This window comes from Dipodomys spectabilis, unplaced genomic scaffold (assembly GCF_019054845.1).
Source record: "Dipodomys spectabilis isolate Male_0828 unplaced genomic scaffold, ASM1905484v1 ptg000532l, whole genome shotgun sequence".
Classification (NCBI taxonomy): Eukaryota; Metazoa; Chordata; class Mammalia; order Rodentia; family Heteromyidae; genus Dipodomys; species Dipodomys spectabilis.
The window spans coordinates 1,972,360-1,987,050 of NW_024871209.1; the positions used below are offsets into that span (position 1 = coordinate 1,972,360).

The 14,691-nt window shown below is 50.6% G+C and overlaps 1 protein-coding gene across 1 annotated transcript in view; it reads right to left on the reverse strand.

The window, feature by feature from the left end:
- The window catches only part of Clnk (cytokine dependent hematopoietic cell linker), a 127,210-nt gene that overhangs the window by 60,464 nt on the left and 52,055 nt on the right, over positions 1-14,691 (reverse strand). Inside the window, exon 3 of the mRNA XM_042670301.1 lies at positions 11,142-11,213. Coding sequence (XP_042526235.1) covers positions 11,142-11,213 — 72 coding nt within the window. The remainder of the gene's footprint in view (positions 1-11,141; positions 11,214-14,691) is intronic.

Consider the following 14,691-nt stretch of genomic DNA (forward strand, 5'->3'; position numbering starts at 1 on the left):
AGGAGAACATGATTTATCTGGGGCCTGAGCTTTCTCTCTTGACACTCTTTAAGCATATGGTCTCTTCCCTGACATCCTGGCCTTTGATTAAGGCCTCAAAAGGCTCCGCAGATATTCTAGAGCCAACTGGAAGGTGGAAATAATACGTTTGTGTGACTGTGTGCGGTGAGCTTACTGTAAGCGTAGCAAGACCCCCGTGCTGGAGGACAGATGCCAACACAGGCAGCTTGTGAGGGAGAGTTCAGGGACAGTGAATGCAAGACCAATGCGTCTTCAGAGATTCTCGAAACAGTTTGGACTCCTTCACGGACTCCCTCTGACCTTGGCTTCAGCTGGACATCTGAATCAAAAGCCTACTGGCTAGCCTGTGGTTTATAGAACGTGGAGGGCGGGGGGATGGACTAGGGGCCTTCGCATGGCTGTGATGTTCTTTGACTTCTCATACCCTTGGGGACAGAGCTGAGCTCCTGTGATAGTTTTTTTTTTTTTTGGTCGGTTGTGGGGCTTGAACTCTGGGCCTGGACACTGTCCCTCAGCTCTTCAGCTCAAGGCTAGCGCTCTACCACTTAAGCCACAGCGCCACTTCCGGCTTTTTTCTGCTTACCTGGTGCTGAGGAATCAAACCCAAGGCCTCATGCATGCAAGGCAAGCGCTCTACCACTGAGCCACCTTCCCAGCCCAAGTGGAAGCATCTTTTAAAAAGCTGCCGAGCATCTGCCTGGCATCGTCCCTGCCCCACCCCTAAGCGGGAAGCATTTTTTTTTTTCTTTCATTGTTGTTGTTGGAGTTTGACTCATGGACATTTATTTTTATAATATGTGTTTTTCAAATCAAGTTGACTGTATTTAAAAAATGTTTCATTTCTGGGCTGGGAAGGTGGCTCAAGTGGTAGAATGCTTGCCCTGAGCTGAAGAGCTGAGGGACAGCGCCCAGGCCCAGAGTTCAGGCCCCACGACCAGACCCCCCCCCCAATAAAAGTTTCATTTCTGACGTGGGAACAAGGCATGCCTAGAGCTCGCGATGAGTTTAGAGATTATTCTACACCTGAGAGTAGATCCATCTTGCCTACGACTACTTTACAATGCACGGACAGCAATCAGTTCAGGGGTGGAATGGAAGGGTGGGTGCTAAGGGCTGGGGAGAGGGCAGAGGAATAGGGGAGCCCGAGAGTCCAGAATTTGGGGGAGACAAGCCAGAGAGGCCGTGGGGCTGTGGTGGGCAGCCTACACGGTCCTGCGGCCAGCGAAGCTGTGCTCCGTTTAGACAGTTGCTAAGAGGGCAGATCGGACGTGGAGAATAGTAGGAACAGTGACAGCAGTGTGCTAATAAACAGCCGTCACAGCAACCGCTGGGGGGGGGTGAAGCCGGGCGGACCGGAAGGGAGCTCTGCTCGGTAGATGCGCCGAGGGGTGCTGGGAGGGTGCGCAGTGCGCAGGCGCGGTGCAGCTGGCCCCCCCACGGCCGAGGCTGGCCTCAGGTGGCTCACGTGATGTCTCCACGGCACCCCTCCCCCCTCGACGTCATACGTCATAGCCCCCGGGAAGGAGGCACCGGGCGCTCTCCGTCCGTCCGTCCGTCCGTCCATCAGTGCAGGGCCAAGCCAATGAGCAAAGCATCAGTCAGCAAACCAGGCCTGGCACGGGGCTGGGCTGGGATTCCAGCGGCTCCCTGCGGGGGACGGGGCCAGGGAGGAGGGCGGACGGCGCCATCGCGGTGTGGACGTCGGGTGGACACCAGCCCCCGGGCGTGCCCCGGGCGGCCAGTGAGTGTGAGTGAGTGTGCGCCGCTCCAGGCTGGCCCTCCGCCTCCCGCCCTCCACCCCCACCCCAGCCCAGCCCAGCCCAGCCCAGCCCAGCCCAGCCCAGCCCACCCCACCCCACCCCACCCCACCCCACCGCAGCCCAGCCCAGCCCACCCCACCCCACCCCACCCCACCCCACCCCACCCCACCCCACCCCACCGCAGCCCAGCCCAGCCCAGCCCACCCCACCCCACCCCACCCCACCCCAGCCCACCGCAGCCCAGCCCAGCCCACACCACCCCACCCCACCCCAGCCCACCCCAGCCCAGCCCAGCCCACCCCACCCCACCCCACCCCACCCCACCGCAGCCCAGCCCAGCCCACCCCACCCCACCCCACCCCACCCCACCCCAGCCCACCGCAGCCCAGCCCACCCCACCCCACCCCACCCCACCCCAGCCCACCGCAGCCCAGCCCAGCCCACCCCACCCCACCCCACCCCACCCCAGCCCACCGCAGCCCAGCCCACCCCACCCCACCCCACCCCACCCCAGCCCACCGCAGCCCAGCTCAGCCCAGCCCACCCCACCCCACCCCACCCCACCCCACCCCACCCCACCGCAGCCCAGCCCAGCCCACACCACCCCACCCCACCCCAGCCCACCCCAGCCCAGCCCAGCCCAGCCCACCCCACCCCACCCCACCCCACCCCACCGCAGCCCAGCCCAGCCCACCCCACCCCACCCCACCCCACCCCACCCCAGCCCACCGCAGCCCAGCCCAGCCCACCCCACCCCACCCCACCCCACCCCAGCCCACCGCAGCCCAGCTCAGCCCAGCCCAGCCCACCCCACCCCACCCCACCCCACCGCAGCCCAGCCCAGCCCACCCCACCCCACCCCACCCCACCGCAGCCCAGCCCACCCCACCCCACCCCAGCCCACCCCACCCCACCCCAGCCCAGCCCAGCCCACCCACCCCACCCCACCCCAGCCCACCGCAGCCCAGCTCAGCCCAGCCCACCCCACCCCACCCCACCCCACCCCACCCCACCGCAGCCCAGCCCAGCCCACCCCACCCCACCCCACCCCACCCCACCCCAGCCCACCCCAGCCCAGCCCAGCCCACCCCAGCCCACCCACCCCAGCCCACCCTACCCCAGCCCACCCCAGCCCACCCTACCCCACCCCACCCCACCCCAGCCCACCGCAGCCCAGCCCAGCCCACCCCACCCCAGCCCACCCCAGCCCACCCACCCCAGCCCACCCCAGCCCACCCCAGCCCACCGCAGCCCAGCCCAGCCCACCCCACCCCAGCCCACCCCACCCCAGCCCACCCCAGCCCACCCCAGCCCAGCCCAGCCCAGCCCACCCCAGCCCAGCCCAGCCCACCCCAGCCCAGCCCACCCCACCCCACCCCAGCCCACCGCAGCCCACCCTACCCCAGCCCACCCCAGCCCACCCCAGCCCAGCCCAGCCCACCCCAGCCTACCCTACCCCAGCCCACCCTACCCCAGCCCACCCCAGCCCACCCCAGCCCATCCCACCCCAGCCCACCGCAGCCCACCCCACCCCAGCCCAGCCCACCGCACCCCAGCCCACCGCAGCCCACCGCAGCCCAGCCCAGCCCAGCCCAGCCCAGCCCACCCCAGCCTACCCCACCCCACCCCACCCCACCCCACCCCACCCCATCCCACCCCAGCCCAGCCCACCCCACCCCACCCCACCCCAGCCCAGCCCACCCCACCCCACCCCAGCCCAGCCCAGCCCACCCCACCCCAGCCCAGCCCAGCCCAGCCTAGCCCACCCAGCCCAGCCCACCCCACCCTACCCCAGCCCAGCCCACCCCACCCTACCCCAGCCCAGCCCAGCCCACCCCACCCCACCCCACCCTACCCCAGCCCAGCCCAGCCCACCCCACCCTACCCCACCCTACCCCACCCCACCCCAGCCCACCCTACCCCAGCCCAGCCCAGCCCAGCCCACCCCACCCCACCCCACCCCAGCCCACCCCACCCCAGCCCAGCCCACCCCACCCCAGCCCAGCCCACCCCACCCCACCCCACCCCACCCCAGCCCACCCCAGCCCACCCCAGCCCAGCCCAGCCCAGCCCAGCCCACCCCACCCCAGCCCACCCCAGCCCAGCCCAGCCCAGCCCTGGGCCCAATCACAGGAATCCCCTGGAGTTTTAATCCTGAATTGTTTTTAAAATTTTTATACTTGTCAATAATTCAATACATGCAATGATTATTTTTTTTCAGAAAACTCTCTTACAGAAAACTCTTCCCACCCTCCTCTCTCCTCTCTCTTCTCTCTCTCCTCTCTCTTCTCTCTCTCCTCTTTCTTCTCTCTCTCCTCTCTCTTCTCTGTCTCTGTCTCTGTCTCTATGTCTCTGTCTGTCTGTCTGTCTGTCTCTGTCTCTGTCTCTGTCCCTGTCTCTCAGCTAGCAGGCAGTTGTGGCTGTGTTGGTTCAGGCCTAGTGTCCTTCTATCCTATTGAGCCATGGGAACACAGCTTGGATAGTGTGTTATTCCGGTCCCATAGAGACGGACTTGATCTGTCTCCAGGGTCAAACTGCTGGCCAGGAGACAAATGCCTTGTGTCCCCCTGGAGTGCGGAATGCGGGGTCCCTCTGGGCCTCGCTAGGCACCCACTGGGAGCCCACAACTCAACAGGAAGCCACTGGGAAGTGACTTGGTGGATTTCACACCCTCAGCCTTCTCCCACTCCCCGACTTGCAAGACTGCCGACAGCCGGGCTCAGCTCCAGGTCTCCTCTTCAGCCCTGCCTCTGTCAGGAGGAGTCGGCTGCAGACTAGGATCCCCTAGGTTTCGCCAGGCAGTTGATATCCCTAGGCATTCCCGGACTCATTTTACATTCAGAGACAGGTGACAAAGGATCTAACATTTCGAAATCCACTCCCTTCTTCTTGTGACTTGAGTGTCTGAACTGCGGGGGGAATGTGACGTGTTACAAAGTGACTTCGCCGGCGCCTCGGACAGGCCTCGGTAGGCAGAGTTGTCATTTGGAGGCTTTTTAGAGAATATGAGGGCCAAATGGGGCACTGAGGACATTACCCACCCTTTCACTCTGCGGATGGACTGACCTCCGATTTTGAGTTGATGGAGCAATTGTCACAGCCAGACTGACAGCTTCAACCATCCTAACCTCCCACTACCTAGGCACTGTGGCCCAGGCCTAGACATTCATCATCAGCCCAGAGGGGCAGCCACCCGAAGGGCTCAGTGAGTGAGCAGACAGGTGTCCCCTAGGGTACCTGAAACATAGCCCATGGGCACAAGTGTGCTGCTGAAGAAGCAGGAGAGATGGGTGGGTGCGTGAATGAACGCTACTGCACCTGTCCAGGAAAGCTAGATGAAGGGAATTCCATGAAAGGCCACGTCTGGATCTATAGGCAGACCTTTCCTGTCTCACTGAGGCCAACCAAATGTCCAGCATATAGTAGGATCGTTCTCCAACTCATCTGCACAAACACTCAGCTCCCCCTTGGGAGGGATTCTATGGGGGTCCTACAGATTGGAGACTGGAGAGTAGCTTTCCCAAGCCTGTGTTATCTTGAAGCAGGTGATACTTGCCTCAGGATGAATAGGCCGGTGCTCATATTTAGGAAGGGGATGAGAGGGGCCTACTGTTTATTAAAGATATCCCTGATTAGTTTCAAGAATTATCTTCTTTATTTCAATGGACACATAAAAACACTCATTTATGGATGTTTTGGTACATGTATGCATTGTATACTGTTGAAGGCAAGAATCTCATTTTATTTTTATGAAAACTATTTAGGGTTAGGCAAATGCCTGCAGAAGCTTGGGAAGAAAACATAATGTTTGGTGCCCACAGCTGTGCAGGGCCCTGAAACCTTTCTTAGGTGGTATCCAGCGCCTTTCCCTGAGCTGACCCTCCCAGGCCCTGTCTGCTTTCTGCCTCCTCTGAGCTCCTTGCAGCTTCTTGCTCTAACAAAATATATGTAGCAAATTCAGAAGACCACATGTGACCATTAATATATTATTTACCTAATAGCATAAACTTTCCTCTTTCTTCTGCAAATAGATCCTAAGTTCCTTGAAGACAGAGTTTTTGTGAGCTACCGTCCTTTCTGGAAGAGTTACCAACTTCCTTGGCAAATATTAGAAAATGGAAACAAACAGCATTTTACTGAAAAATTTTATGTTGAGCTTTTCTGGCAGCAAGGTGGACCAGAACCTTAGCTCTGCTAGGTGGCAGCCTCCTGCCCAGGGCCTGTGTCCTCCATCCCCAATAGCACCTGTGCAAGTGGTGACCCCCTGACAGTTCGTTGTCTCCACCCCTGCCCCAGACAGCACCAGCAGGAAGGGGTGTTCCCAGGCTCAACCCAGTGACCCAGTGACCCCAAGGAGGCTCACGGGGCGGGGGGGTCACTCCAGTGAAGAACAAGTCTGCTTCTCAGCCATCTCTCCCCTCTACCCACCCTCTGTCTCAGAAGATCTTCCCTCTGCCCATTTGCTGACACATTATGGGAGGAGAGCTGGAGTCCAGCCCCAAGGCCTCTCATTCCAACTCCAGAGGTTGCACTGTAGAGACTATGACTTCTAGCTGAGTTCTCAAGCCTCAGAGAGCACCAGATCAGGGAGGGAGCACCATCAGATCAGAGCTGAGGGTAACCCAGGGCTTGACTCTAATACTTGCGTTTCTTTCTTGTTTTTGATAATTAATTGTCATAGTTTTATTTTTCAATTGTGAAAATACTGTACAGAGAGGTTACAATTATATGAGCAAGGTAATAAGTACATTCCTTATCCTTTGTTTTTCCCCTACCATCCCTGCCCTCCAGCTCTCCCCTCCTCCTGCGCCAAAGTTGTAAAGTTCATTTTTCAACACAGGATTTTGTACATCTCATTGTTGCAATAGGTCCACCTGTATCCATATTTAAACAATTTTGTTTTTTCCCTTCCCCTCCCCAAATTATACCAACATCAAATACAGTGAAAACAGGAGTTATACTGTGGGGGAGGGACATACAAAGCAACAAAACAATCACCTTATAAATATGTTAGAAATAATTCAAGAAAGAAAAAAACCACTTGTGTCCTTATCTTGGGGTTCATGTCGCCTAACATCATCTTATCTTCCCTTTCCTGCTTGTCTCAGACATATACTAGTAATACTTGCATTTCTGAGGTAGCGTGGAGTCTGAGATTCCGCATGTCTAGTTCCCAGGGGAGGCAGATGCTGTTGGTCCCAGGACCAACCAACCTCTGAGGGCCATTCCAGATGTGTATGTGCCACCCAGAGCAGAGTGTGTGTGTGAGTGTGTGTGTGTGTGTGTGTGTGTGTGTGCGCGTGCGCGCGCGTGCGTGCATGCTCACCCTTGATGGGGAGGAGGACTTCAGACAGGAGCCTGCTGGTTCCCATGTCTACAGATATTCTTCCCTGTCTGTACATCCTGGGTTTCAGCCCCACCCCACCCCCCATAGATGCAAAATCCAGGAAGGCTCAAGTGTCTTAAAAATGATTTCATATTTGCATGTTACCTATGCACATCATCCTGCGTGCTTACATCATCTCTAGAGCACCTGCAATGCCACAATCCAATGTCAATACTATTAGACCTGTTAGTCTACAATGTTGTTTGAAAAGAATGATAAGAAAAGGTTTGCACATCCAACACCCCTTTATGATGAAGGTTCTGGAGAAACTAGGAACCCATGGAATATATAATATAGGCTGTATAAAGTTCTAGAACCAACCCAGATGCCCCTCAGTAGATGAATGGATCAAGAAAATGTGGTATATATACACAATGGAATTCTGCACCTCCATCAGAAAGAATGACACTGCCCCAATGGAAATGGAAATGGAAAATAAAATAATATTAAGTGAAGTAAGCCAGGCCCAAAGAAACATAGGTCCCATGGTTCACCTTTTTTGCAATTACTAGTATATGTCTAGTATAATCTTACTAGAGAAGCAAAAAAGGTCAAAAGCTATGTACATATGACCAGATAAGATGATGCTAGGCAAAATGAACCCCAAGATAGGGACACAAGAGATTTTATCATTGTCACTGTTGTTTTTAATGTACTATGTGATTTTTTTTATTTTGTATGTTCTTCCCTTGTGGTATAACCCCTGTTGTCACCGTATCTGATTCTGGTGTCCTGTATCTTGTACATACATATTTCTAATTTGGGAGGGGAAGGGAAATAACAAAATGCTGAAACAAAGATACAGGTTGACCCATTGTAACAATGAGATGTATGAGACACTATGTTGAAAATAAACTTTACAACTTGTGGGGGGGGGTGAGGGAGGCGTTGGGGATGTAGGGAGGGAAGGGATAGTAGGGGAAAAACAAAGGAAGGGTTAACAATGCTCGATAGGAAATGTACTCATTACCTTACTCATGTAACTGTAACCCCTCGGTATAGTATCTTTACAATAATATATAAACGTATACATATATATGTATTTATATACACACACACACACACACACACACATATATAAAGAAAACACTTGCACATGCTTATCAAAAGCAATTCATTTGCAATGCTTTTGATCTGTGGTTCTAAATGGCTCATGTGGAAACTAAACATAGGGAGGGGCCAACTGATATAGAAGATGGTTTTGATCATTAGAATACAGAAAGGATACAGAATTTGGAGTGTGAATTCAAATCCAGCCTTTCATGACCTCCCTCCCTCCTTTTCCTTCTCCCTCTCCTCTTTTCCTTTTCCACTCCCTCTCCTGCATATCTCTGACCTGCTTCCTCAATTTCAACAGGCTTTATTGTATCTTCATGTATGAATATGCATATATTGTCCATATTTATCTTTCTTCACCTTCCCCATCTACCCTCCCAACTCCCTGTCATTCATTTTATCTTTCAGAGTGAGTCAATTGCACATACTGTGCTTTTCTTGAAGCCTCTGGGCAGTATCCTATACCCGGGCCCCAGTGCTCAGCTCAGCCTTGGCCTCTGTGTGCTCAGGTCAGTGTACGTTTGAACTTGGGAGGTGGATGACCCTTTGTGTAACTAGATATGTAGCTTCAAGAGGGTTTTTTAACTCTTCTCTGGGCTGGGTTTTTCTTTCCTGTGAAGGGCAGAGTAATGGAAGCGTGATGGGTTGGATCCAACGAGCCATGTGTTCAGCCCTTAGGACGCTGTCTAGTGCATAGTGCACACTGGTGGATGCTTCTTTCTTGAGGACCAACTCTGTTGCAGGCCTATTACAGAAGCCATTTATTTTTTATGTATGTATGTATGTATGTATTTGTTGGTCGTGGGGCTTGAACTCTGGGCCTGGGTGCTGTCCCTGTGCTCTTCAGCTCAAGGTGAGTGCTCTCCCTCTTGAGCCACGGTGCCCCTTCCGGTTTTCTAGTGGTTTATTGGAGATCAGAGTCTCATGGACTGTTTTACCCAGGCTGGCTTTGAACCATGATCCTCAGATTTCAGCCTCCTGAGTAGTGAGGATTACAGGTGTGAGCCACCGGTGCCCAGCTAGAAGCCATTAATTTAAGCCTCAAATACAGACACTGTTATATGCTCAGGAGATTTGGCATTGAATGAGAGTCTACTTTTCTACATATCACTTCTAAAGTTTACAACTGGACATAGCTATTGGTTGTCAGGCAGCTAAAAAAGGGCAGGTTTGCTGAGATTCCAGTTGGACCCAGGAGGCTCATGGTATGCCAGGATCCCGCCACAGCCCCATCCATCCCCAAATGCTGCGTGTCATTTTTATGGACAATGATATGTTGGCATAATAGTTGTAGAAGTAAGACAGTAGATGCAAATATGTTGTTTTCAGACATTTTAATCTGATTTATGTATCTCAAGTACTAATTTATATTCATATAATACTTCCATTATAAAATATGCAGTGGTACAGAGATTTGTATGTATATGTGAATTTGTTTTAAACGTTAGATTTATAAATGGTTTGGAATAGGCTGTAGAAACATCGTCTGCTGCTCTTTTTAATATATCTTGAGCATGCTATGACACATCCTGAAATAATTTGCTTTGGAAAAAAACCACTGCTCTCCTCTTGCTGTCTCTTCCCCCCCTCAAAGTAACAGTAAATATTACTTTGATGTATGTAATTACTTCAACCCTCTCCATTCGACAGGCGGCTTTCTAACCCTTCCACTTCCCATCTCTTGCTTTTGTCAAGAACTCAGAAAAACGGACTTAAACATGCATTATTCAAATGTATTTAGGGTAAACATTAGAGAGCAGCTACAGTTTTTCCTTTCTTTTTTTTTTTTTGGGTCTGGTCGTGGGGCCTGAACTCTGGGCTTGGGCACTGTCTCTCAGCTCTTCAGCTCAAGGCTAGCGCTCTACCACTTGAGCCACAGCGCCACTTCTGGCGTTTTTTTCTTTTTTGCTTATGTGGTGCTGAGGAATCGAACCCAGGGCCTCATGCATGCAAGGCAAGCGCTCTACCACTGAGCCACCTTCCCAGCCCAGTTTTTCCTTTCTTAAAGTGATTTTGAAGAATAACATGCACATTCTGTCCCACAAGCAACCCTGCCTCCCCCCAACCCTCAGTGAAGTATTCATCTAATATGTCTTATGACCTCAGGGGTCCTGACAGTGTCACGGACACAGAAGAACCTGAAGCATGCTTGGCAGGTTGACTTGAGTGGAATGAACTTGGAATGGTGGGGCTGGTGGTATTCATGGAGGACCTGCAGGAAGAGGGCACCGGGGGAGCTGTGGAGAGGGAGTCGGGCTGGGCACAGTGGCCCCATGAGTGTTGGGAGGCTGTCTGGGATTGTCTGTGCGACTCTCAGGTGGGTTTATGGCCAGATCCCTGAGCCATCAGCCAGCCCTCACTGGCAGATGCATGGCTGCCTCCCCAGTGTCTCTCTCGTGGGGCTGTTCAGAAACCTGAGCAAGGGATAAAAGCAGCCCTGTCCTGTGAAGCTATGGAACCCTGGAGTTTTCAGCCCAGTCTACCCCCCACCTGCCTGCAAATCCCCTATACCTCCATCAGAGCCCCTTACTTGGTCTCTTAAGATCACGACCAGTGGATGGGAGTATGGCTCCGTGGTAGAGTGCTTGCCTAGCATGCATGAAGTCCTGGGTTCAAGTCCTTCCTACCAAGTACACAGACAAAGCTGGAGGTGACAGTGTGGCTCAAGTGGTAGAGTGCTAGCCTTGAGCAAAAGAAACTCAGGGACAGTGCCCAGGCCCTGAGTTCAAGCTCCAATGACTGGCAAAGTAAAAAATCACTACCAGTGATGTAATTTAATTGTATTAACATTCTCTGTGTCTGTCTCTGCCCATCTCTCTGTCTCTGTCTGTCTCTCTGTCTCTGTCTGTTTGATAGTCTTGTTTGCCACAGAATTAAAAACGTCACTTTTCTATTAATAAACAAGTAAAAATTCTGACCTATTTTTTGGCAGAGAGAAGTTCTGGAATTTCAAATCACTGGATCCTTCTTTTGTTGTCCTTTTATTACCCCTGGGATGAAAGGAAATAGATTATAGCTGAGAATTAGCAATAAGCTAGGAGGAAGAATTAATTAAGTGCATTCATTCAGAGAAACAACCACCCAGTCAGATTTAAGTAATGAATGCTGCACATATAATTTTGAGTCTCCCTTTGCATTTCCATTGGGGTTTAAAAAAAAGCCCTAAAACCCCTTGTGTTTAAAGTCATTTAATTACTTAAAACCACTTTTTAAAAAAGCATTATTTTTTCAGGAGGAATATTGTGGGATGGGTCAAGATGGAGCTGTGACTGCTGCTCCCACATGGTGACTTTTAAAAACGTGTGTGTGTGTGTGTGTGTGTGTGTGTGTGTGTGTGTGTGTGTGTGTGTGTGTTTGTGAGTATGCAGTACTGGGGCTTGAACCCTGGGCCTGGGTGCTGCCCCCTCAGCTTTTTTTTGCGTAAGGATGGCACTCTACTACTCGAGCCACAGCTCCACTTCTGGCTTTTTTGTTGATAATTGGAGTCCTAGGCCAGCTTCAAATAGTGACTTTTAGATCTCAGCTTGCTGAGTATCTAGGAATTCAGGCTGGACTAGTGCCTAGCCCTTTAGTGGTATTAGTCTCAAGCTCCAAGAGTTTCTTCCTTGTCTGCAAAATTGAAGGTGTCATACTTCTGTGGCATGATCGACAGGAGACTGGCAGGATATTGAGAGGTCCCCATCTTCAAGCCTGGGAAGAGTCTAGCTGCTTCCTTATATTAGTTGAATTTGATGAGAAGTCTAGAAAATATCAACCCACATAGGAAAACTGGAGATTGAGCAAGAGTAGCCCCGATACAAGTAATAGTTACTGAACTTCCATATAATTTAGGCATTGTGCTAATCCACTTTCCTTGAAGATTAAATTATTTTAAATTGAGTTAATTTGTTAAAATTCATTAAACACACTATCATAAGCCATTATTGTTATGCATCTCTAGCTCATTTAATTAGCTCAGTATAACATACTTTTCTTTCTTAGGCACTTCATGAGCTTTATCAAACAGTGGAGATTTTTCTTTCCTGTTTCCTCCAAGACAAGTGGTGGTTAGCTGCTTTAACCCTCTGGCCTTCCTGCTATGTCCCATTTGACCAGCCTTGCCTTTGTTTGCTCCTTGGACTTCCTCTGTTCCCTCACACAGAACTCTTTCAAGTCTACTTCCTTCTTCCCAGCATGCTCCTGGACTGCCTGTTTCTTGTTCTGCTGCCCTTCATGGGTTCTGGTCTTAGATTAAGTGTTAGTCCTTTGGGAGAAACTCTCTCTCTGACCTTGCTGACCTGCTCCTTCCCAGAACTTGGTTGGGTTTTAATTTTACTTTCGTTATAATTGACCTGGAGTTCATGTCTGACAAAACTTTCAACTTGCATCTTTGCAAGACCAGAGATTTGTAGATTTTGTCTTCCCAGGGCCTAGTTGCATGTCTGGCTCTCAGTGGACTCCCGTGGCAGGGCAAGATGTCTAAAGATAGGTTCATAGGTCTAAAGGACATTGATACTTACCTCAAGATGGCTTAGGGCCTGGCATTTATACAACCTGATAAATATAATGTCTAGTGAATTGTCATGGAATGACAATTCACAATAATGATGGCATTATTCCATGATTTCAATATTCCTAGCTTTATTTCTTTCCTCATTTAATTATTTAAAAATGATTTCATTATTTTATTGTTTCTGATACTTCATTCATTCAATATTGAGGATTGAATCCAGGGCTTATCCCCAGCCTTTTGTGGTTCTATTATTTTTGAGGTAGAGTTTAACTTTGCCAGGGCTGGCCTCAAGCTTGAGATCTTTTGCCTCCATCCCCAAGTAGCTGGGGTTAGAGATGTGTGGTTGTATGTTTTTGTTATTTCACTGTTCTTCCTCTATTTAACCAAAGATAATTTATAATAATACGATAAAGATAATTTATATGGATATATAAAGTTTTATACATATCCAGACATATCTAAATATATACATACATATTTGCTTTTTCTTTTTGTTGGGCGTGGGGCTTGAACTCTGGGCTTGGGCGCTGTCCCTCAGCTCTTCAGCTCAAGGCCAGTGCTCTGCCACTTGAGCTACAGCACCACTTCCGGTTTTCTGGTGGTTTATTGGAGATAAGAGTTTCATGGACTTTCCTGCCCAGGCTGGCTTCGAACTGTGATCCTCAGACCTCAGCCTCCTCAGTAGCTAGGATTACAGGTGGGAGCCACCAGCACCCAGCCACGTTTGCTCTTTGACTTAGAAGTTCTGGACATAAACATCGAACTATTTCCTGGGTCTTTCTAACTGGCATCCATTCCATTGCTCACCACAGAGATGTTCTTTGCTTTTTCCACCTCCATCATTGCTACCTTGCTAATCTGTTATCACTTTCCAGCCCTCAGATCCTCACATACCTCTCAGTTCTATTCCTTCCTCTTTGTCCCTTCAGCTGGTCTCAGTTTTAATCCTTCTTTCAGTATTTCCAGAATGCTGCCTGCTCTCTTGGCCTCCCAAGCTCCAGCCAATCCACAAAGCTGACTAAGAGCCACCTTTCTAATTAGCAGAAGAACATCAAGTCACCTTCCTGCTCGAAAATCCTCATCAGCTCTCCAGTCCTACAGGAGAAAAATCCAAACTTTTGAGTGCAATAGCTGAGATTCCTGCCCCCAGAAGCCTAAAATGCCATTTATAGCTATTGTATTTCCCACCAGTCCCCCATGCTGCGGTCTTTGAACCATACTTTATCTGCTTATGTCTTTTTTTGATGCATTCATAATCATTAATCAGATTATTCTTTATACTTCCTATGGACCTGAAAAATAATTTCCATTCTTCAAGGTCAAATTCAAATTCCCTAGGAGTCTTTGTCTACTGCTTCTTCTGTCTTCATTCATCCATCCATTCACCTACTCACTCATCCACTCATTCATTCACTTTGGAAAGTATCTATTGGGCCTGTTCTGTTTCAAGCAGTGTGTGTTTAGTAACGGGAAACAGGAAAGGAAAAGCAGAAACAGTTACAATAATTGGAGAGACATGTCATATGTGAATAGAATCTTACTTTATTATATTAACCTGTATGTGCCTGTGTGTGTGTTTATGATTACCCCGCCGAGGTCTTTTGTGAGTAGGGCATATCTTGGGCATCATTTTCCACCCCAGGAACACAGGATAATTTACCTCAGCATGCTCTCAAGAATGAAAAGTAATTAATAGATGCACCAATAACAAATACATCAATGGCCTGCCAGCCTGTGTTTATCCACATGATGAGCCATGTACTTAATTGCCTAGAGTATTTTGTCTCTCTCTGATATCGGAAGAGTTGATGGGCCCTCGTGTGGAGAGGGCAGCCCTCAGTTTCATCGAAACTCTGGATCATGGTTTCATTTTTGAAGTTGCACAGGCCATGTCCACAATCACTTCAGTGCTTTTTCCAGTCTAGTTAGGCAAATGGGAAGATCCTGAAAACTCCGTCAGCTTCTTCCTAGTTACC